The 6,351-nt window shown below is 35.5% G+C and overlaps 1 protein-coding gene across 1 annotated transcript; it reads right to left on the reverse strand.

Moving 5' to 3' along the window:
* Positions 1-721: 721 nt before the first annotated feature.
* LOC131074401 (large ribosomal subunit protein uL10) lies at positions 722-5,944 on the reverse strand. The gene is made up of 5 exons (XM_058011026.2): positions 5,412-5,944; positions 3,325-3,393; positions 3,140-3,238; positions 1,277-1,669; positions 722-1,165 (listed from the first exon to the last, which is right to left on the reverse strand). The coding sequence occupies exons 1-5, from the start codon at positions 5,667-5,669 to the stop codon at positions 1,016-1,018; spliced, it is 969 nt and encodes a 322-aa protein (XP_057867009.1). The 5' UTR covers positions 5,670-5,944; the 3' UTR covers positions 722-1,015.
* Between the last annotated feature and the right edge of the window lie 407 nt (positions 5,945-6,351).

Consider the following 6,351-nt stretch of genomic DNA (forward strand, 5'->3'; position numbering starts at 1 on the left):
AAGAAAGGCAAGGTTCACAATCACTTCTGCAAAAATTTGATGAGTATAACAATAAGTCCAAAGCACACTAAACAATGCTTAAGGAGAAGCATTCAATTGATGATTACTTCAAGCTTAGATGCAGGCTGCGGTTGTGTCCTCTTTATTTTCAGAGTGACAGAAATTAATATATAAGTTTAAAACTATTCTTGGATTCATAGCCATACATATGGTCATCAAAAACTAAATAAAATTTTGAATAGCATCCATTGAAGGCTATTTTGCTTCATATTTGAATATATTAGAACAGGTACAGCTAAACTCAGTGTTGCAGTTTTGTCTCTTTTCAAAATGACTGGCATGCCAAGGTGCAAAATGATGAACTAATTTTTTTTTTATATAAAAACACTTATAATTTAGCCAGTAATCAAAATGGTAAAAAGTTAAAACAAAAGCAAATAAATCCTTACCAAACCATATTGAGTGATACAGGTGACATGGTTGATGCCTACAGTCTATCAACCACGCAAGTACAAAAATTGTTATCAATTGAAAAGCCAAGATACAACAAACTTAATAAAAAGAATAAATAGCATTGCTGTCAGCATTATAGACTACCCAACATGAGAAATGAAAGTTATCTACAAATTCATGGTTGTCATTTCAAAGAGTGCTTATTTCCCAAACAAAATTCAAACTAGCTCTTAGGAGCCACTTAAACAGTGCTCACAGATTATATTGATGAAGATTCAAAATTGAAGAAACTCGTGTTAATCACTTAAACAATGCTCTGTTTTCTCATACATGTTTATATTGATAAGCCTTCAAAATTTAAAAGATTGAAAGGAATCTCTTTGCCTAAAATTCTGAACTTGGAACTTATGCTACATCCCTGCCTAGCAACTAAAACCAACTGAATTGATTATGAACTACAATGAAGAGATAATAGAAGAATAATAGAAGTTGTGATAATCAGAATCTGCTTTTGACTCAACCCTATTGACATCCAGTTTCCCAAACAAACCAACACATCACTCTAATCGAATAGACTGAAACCCATGTCATCATCAGACTCCTCTTCAGGTTCAGGCTTCTTTTCCTCTTCCTTTGGAGCAGCTGCAGCAGGAGCAGCAGCAGCAGCTTCTGTAGTAACTGCAACAGTAGCAACTGCAAACTTGCTTGGATCCTGCATAAGAAATCAGATCAAATTGTTCATGACCGTGGAAACAATGAAAATTTTTAGGGCTCGTTATGAGAACTCATATAAAACTTCAAAATAACCAGCTCCCAAACTCACCTCCAAGTACTCTTTGACTTTCTCTGCCTGTGGGAATGAATAGTCTGTAGCAATAGCAATAGCTAAAACATTCTTGTAACCATTGATGAATGCATGAGGAGCAGCCACTAATGTAGGATAGCTGAGAGCCAGTGAAAGAGCTGCCACATTAGAGATACCGACAGCAATTTTTTCAATCAAATCTTCCTCTGTGAGATCAAGAACTGCTGGATTAAATACTGATCCATTGTCATAAACAGACTGCACAATAAGTCCATATGAAAATGGACGAATACCAAGCTTAGCAAGCAGAGCTGCCTCGGAAGAACCCACTTTATCTCCCTTCTTAATGAGTTCTACAGGTGTGATAATTTCAACAGTACCCTTGTTAATTTTTGTGGGAATGTTCAGCACCTGTAACAGAGAATACAAATAAGGTATACATATAAAAATACCAACAAGCTATGCCCATGTGCATCTTGATAATGACTTCAACCTATCTCATTTGATTATAGATCACATGTGTTTTACAGCATAAAACATCACAGTTATTCTAAGTTACCAGTTCAGGTACAGATAAATGGATTCGGTAGGCAGATATGGCAAAAAAAATTGAGGGGTTGGGTTCATCCATACAGAAAAAATCTTAGTAACCGAACTGGGCAGATATGGTAAGTTACAGTATGCCAGTAAGGCAATTTTTGGGGGTTAGCTGAGTTTGTTCTATGTATGTTAAGGAGAGGGCTGGACATTTTGCAAATCTTATCACAAAGAAATTAATGCATCTTAAATGGCATATTTTGATGCTAAGACTCTAGGGTCTAGCTAAAGAAGTTGATGGAGATGAAAGCATAGCCATTCACTGAAGAAGACTATTAACACAAGCTGATCCATTCAAAAAATATATATATTTGACATTGTACAATCTTATTCCAGTGCAACTATGCTATCAATGGCAACCAGTTTCTACATGTTGCATGAGGTTTATGAGGGTCTCAATGATCACGCTGAAATTCATGTTGATTGTTTGGTGGAGCATGTTCACACAATCATGAATATCCAGGGCAAATCATTCAGTTGACTAACGAGGCTGGGCAATGTACTGCATACAAAGTTCCTTGAAAGTGAAGGTGTATCAAGTTAAATGTTACAAGGAGCAGGTGGGGTACCTTCAACTGCTGTCTGATCTGTTATATGGCAGTGTCTATTGGCTATTGCTATATCTAAGCTGCCTGTGCCCAGGTAGGATGTTCAGTGCTATGATGTCTCTGTTTCCTTGATTTAACCTGGTATAAGCAATCTTTTCCCTTAAGGGATTGGTCACAACTCACAAGAGGAATAGTCTGGATGGCAATGTAAAACTTGTTTATATCAAATATAGAAGGCTGCGTTATTTATTCAAGCCTATTAATGTATGTTGGTTCATGGATGGATTTGGTAAACTTCTCATTATTGGAATCCAGTCTTTAATGCTCTTTTTTTGCATCTACTAGGTGCCTGACCCAAACTTATTTAGCAAAAACAAAAAAACATATATTTAACATTTTAACCATAAAAGACCTTTCATTAGTTAATGAATAAATAGATGATGACACTCCTCATATTTTTTCAAATAATAAAAGGTTGGTCTATTTTCAATTAATAAAAGCTCTCGTCTGATTTGTGATGTGTTCATTCTGGTTTTGTGTTTTGCACCAGGAGGGTTGCATCCATGGATGCACCCATACAAATCCAGAGACCCCACGAGTAACCCAACTGGATACCTGTACCTGGCTCAAATCAGACTTGGACCCAGGGCTTGAGAACAGTGAATTTGCAATAAAGCAATGAAATATTTCTGCACCTACCAAGGGGACCAGTAAAGAATTTAGTGCATATTCAAACCTGGAAGAAAGAAGTTTGGGATGGATCTAGACCAGTGTTTCCAGGGGGTACAACCACGTCAACTGGAGCAACCAAACCAACACGCGCTGGAGCTCCAACCTGCAAATAGGCCGTGAAGAGTCACAGAAGTTATGGCAATAAAAGCGTCTAGTTGAACTACGAATCAAATACACAGACAAGCATACCTTATACTTTGCAACTTCCTCACGGACCTCTTTCAAGTCACCTTTTGTGAAAATAAGCCCAACATTTCCCTAACAAAAATTCTAAATTAGCCTTTTGCACATTTATATTTATTTTCAAACTTGACGAGTTCATTTAAGGGAAATTATCTATGTATACAAGTACCAGGTTGCTAAGCACGGTACAAATAATTCAATAAAGGAACTCGGAATTGAAACTTGGGAGTACATATTTAGCATTGAGACATTATCCTGAAGCTCAAACCACTATATCATTCTATTATAAAGGCCCAACTTTACCACAATAAAAGTGAAACCAGAAGCTAGCAAAAATTACAACTAAAATGACGAAAGAAAAAATATCCAAAGCATTTCACAATCACAAGTAGCAGGTAATGCATGAGACTAATCTAATTAGATTCTGACAAGACTTGTAAATACATTACCATTAAAATTTTGTGAATCGACATTATAGATTTATTTAATTCTAACAACTACATTTATTAAACAATACCTGACTAGGGCAGTAACTACTACATCTACAAAACACTCCCATTTGATCATATGAGTATAGGAGAGAGACTTTTCTATTTACTATGAACAATTATATAACTCCAAACAAAAGATCATATACACCGTCTCTATGATCCAATTGGAGAACACACGTCACAGTTAAAAGGTAAAGAGGAAGCTACCTGGTCCAACCATCTCAGACTCTATTGAGACTAAATGATAGTTAGGGACAGAAAAAGAGGTGATTAGTTCAATAAATTCTACAGTTTACAAGTTATAAGCTAGGAAAATAGAAATTAAAGTCAGCTCTCCCTTTTCAACAGCTTAAACATGCAGTAATGAATCCAAATTTTGGTAAGCCTAGACTACATAAACATCACGCTCACAGAAAACTTGTGAAAATATTCACAACCAAAATTCACTTACCATATACGGTATGCTCTACTTCACAAAGTTGGCCAACCTATCAGAATTTATAATAACAAAGGTTCAGAACCAAAGCTCGCTTCCTACATACGGCATAATCTCTGTACCCACAGTCGACCTATACAATAGAGAGCTATAAGAGAGACACACATACTGTAAATACATTCATGACAATGGTCACTTTCTATTGGTATAATGGTGATCATCTATTGAGAGAAGGATTTTATAACTTTTAACGACTTATTAAAACCCCTTAAAATTCATCTACCAGAATAAAATCGGTAAGAGAAAAATTACAATCCTGGTAATCTAGGCGCAACTAGAGTGCAGTACTTTATGATTTTTAATATATGATTTTAGTGGCGTTCTAGTTAATAAATGGGAAGTGTTAAACAGCCTGAACCACACCTAGTGATCACTGAATGCAGATGCGTATCAAAATCAGGAAATTTTGAAGCTGTAGAGATTGGGATCATGTCTGCAGGCTGGCTACTTTTTCATCTCTCTTCTTTCTTACCAAGCCAAATGCTTTGTTTGAGCAATTTTTTTGTCATTGTAACTAGGAAAAGCATGGTCATAAAATTGAGAAATAAAAAACTTCATCCATGCGAATCATAAACACTGTTATTCTCGACCTAGCCAATAAAAATGCAGAGTTTTATCAACCGCGACAATAAAAATCCACGGCGGGCAATTTCACGGATCATGGTCAGGATTATCTGACCAAAAAAGAGATTTTAAATTATCAAAACAAATTACAGAAATTCCGATACCTCAATTTAAAAACCCCTAACATTCACATACAGCGATAAACTCAAGAATTTCAGATATTGTATGAAACCCTAGAAAATCAGATACCAGAGTTGAAAAAACTCAAAACCTCGGACTCTATAACCAAAAGCTCCAAATGACGTTACAAAAATCCCAAAAATTAAGATGATGTTAAAAGCTAACCGAGAAGGCTTCAAACCCTAAAAATATTAAATAAAACCCACCACGCCGCCAGTATTTTCACATAGCAAAAGTAGTTACCTACACACCTTGCAAGCCTTTAAAAATTAATAAAACCAAACTTGCCTCCATTAATTCAGATAACTGTAAACTTTTCTCAATGCTTTAAACCCTATATGCTTCGATAAAACCCAACTCACCACGAGCAACTGGATGATGTTCAGATAAGCCGTATTGCCAGACTTCTCGGCATACATCCTAATAGATCTTTTCATCATGGTATTCTTTCCCATTAGGACGACTGAATCGGGCCTCAATCCCTGCCGAATGGACTGCAACTGATTGGATCCCACATTGTCTGCAAGGCACACCAACACCTGCGTGTAATCTTCCAGTAAATCGCATATTTTCTTGTCGTAGATTACTTTCTTCTCAGCCTTAGTACCCTTGAACCCCATTTTTTCCACTGCTACGATCTATTGACCGATGCAATGGCCTGCTATTCTGTGAAACAAAAAAATGAGGAGTAGGGTTTTCTTTTAAAGTTAGGGTTGTTATTCTACTTGGTATTTAGGGTTTTCTCTTTGGTGAGCAGGAAGTGAAAAAAATATTAAAGGGTATCGATGTAATTTTATTTGTTGTTCTAGTCTCTGTTTTAGGGTAAAAGCTAATTTTAGACCAGTTTATTTGTTTAAATAGCTTTACACGATGTTATAATTTTGGGGTGGCATAAAAGATGTCTCGCTCTTGTGTTATGGGTATATATATATATATATAATGTTTTATAAATTTAAATGGATATCTATAGTTGAATTTGTAGATGATTTATAATAAAATTGGTATAATATTGAAGTGTATGCAAATTATTATTAATCATTTATAGGTCTTGATAGAACGTTAAATGGCGAGTCTTTATACGAGCAATATCATTTGTAGGCCTTTATATAACATTAGGCATGAGCCTTGAGATGATAAAGCATGTACAACAAAAGCCCTTGAAAAAGAAGATTAAGAAAGATCAAAATAATGGGCAAACATCATCTTGGACAAGGAGATTTTTTGTTTTTTTTCATACAATGTGTTACCACATAAAACATATGGAAGCAATGATTTAAGCATAGTAAGTAAAATTGATGTATA

The sequence above is a fragment of the Cryptomeria japonica genome, chromosome 3 (genome assembly GCF_030272615.1).
Source record: "Cryptomeria japonica chromosome 3, Sugi_1.0, whole genome shotgun sequence".
Classification (NCBI taxonomy): domain Eukaryota; kingdom Viridiplantae; phylum Streptophyta; class Pinopsida; order Cupressales; family Cupressaceae; genus Cryptomeria; species Cryptomeria japonica.

Bases quoted from the DNA above. Each gene is read 5' to 3' on its own strand.
- LOC131074401 (XM_058011026.2), bottom strand. From the start codon at position 5,669: ATGGGGTTCAAGGGTACTAAGGCTGAGAAGAAAGTAATCTACGACAAG. The intron at 3,394-5,411 runs GTGAGTTGGGTT...AATTTTTGTTAG, and splicing joins ACATCATCCAGTTGCTCGTG to GGAAATGTTGGGCTTATTTT. The intron at 1,670-3,139 runs GTTTGAATATGC...TCTCTGTTACAG, and splicing joins CCCAAACTTCTTTCTTCCAG to GTGCTGAACATTCCCACAAA.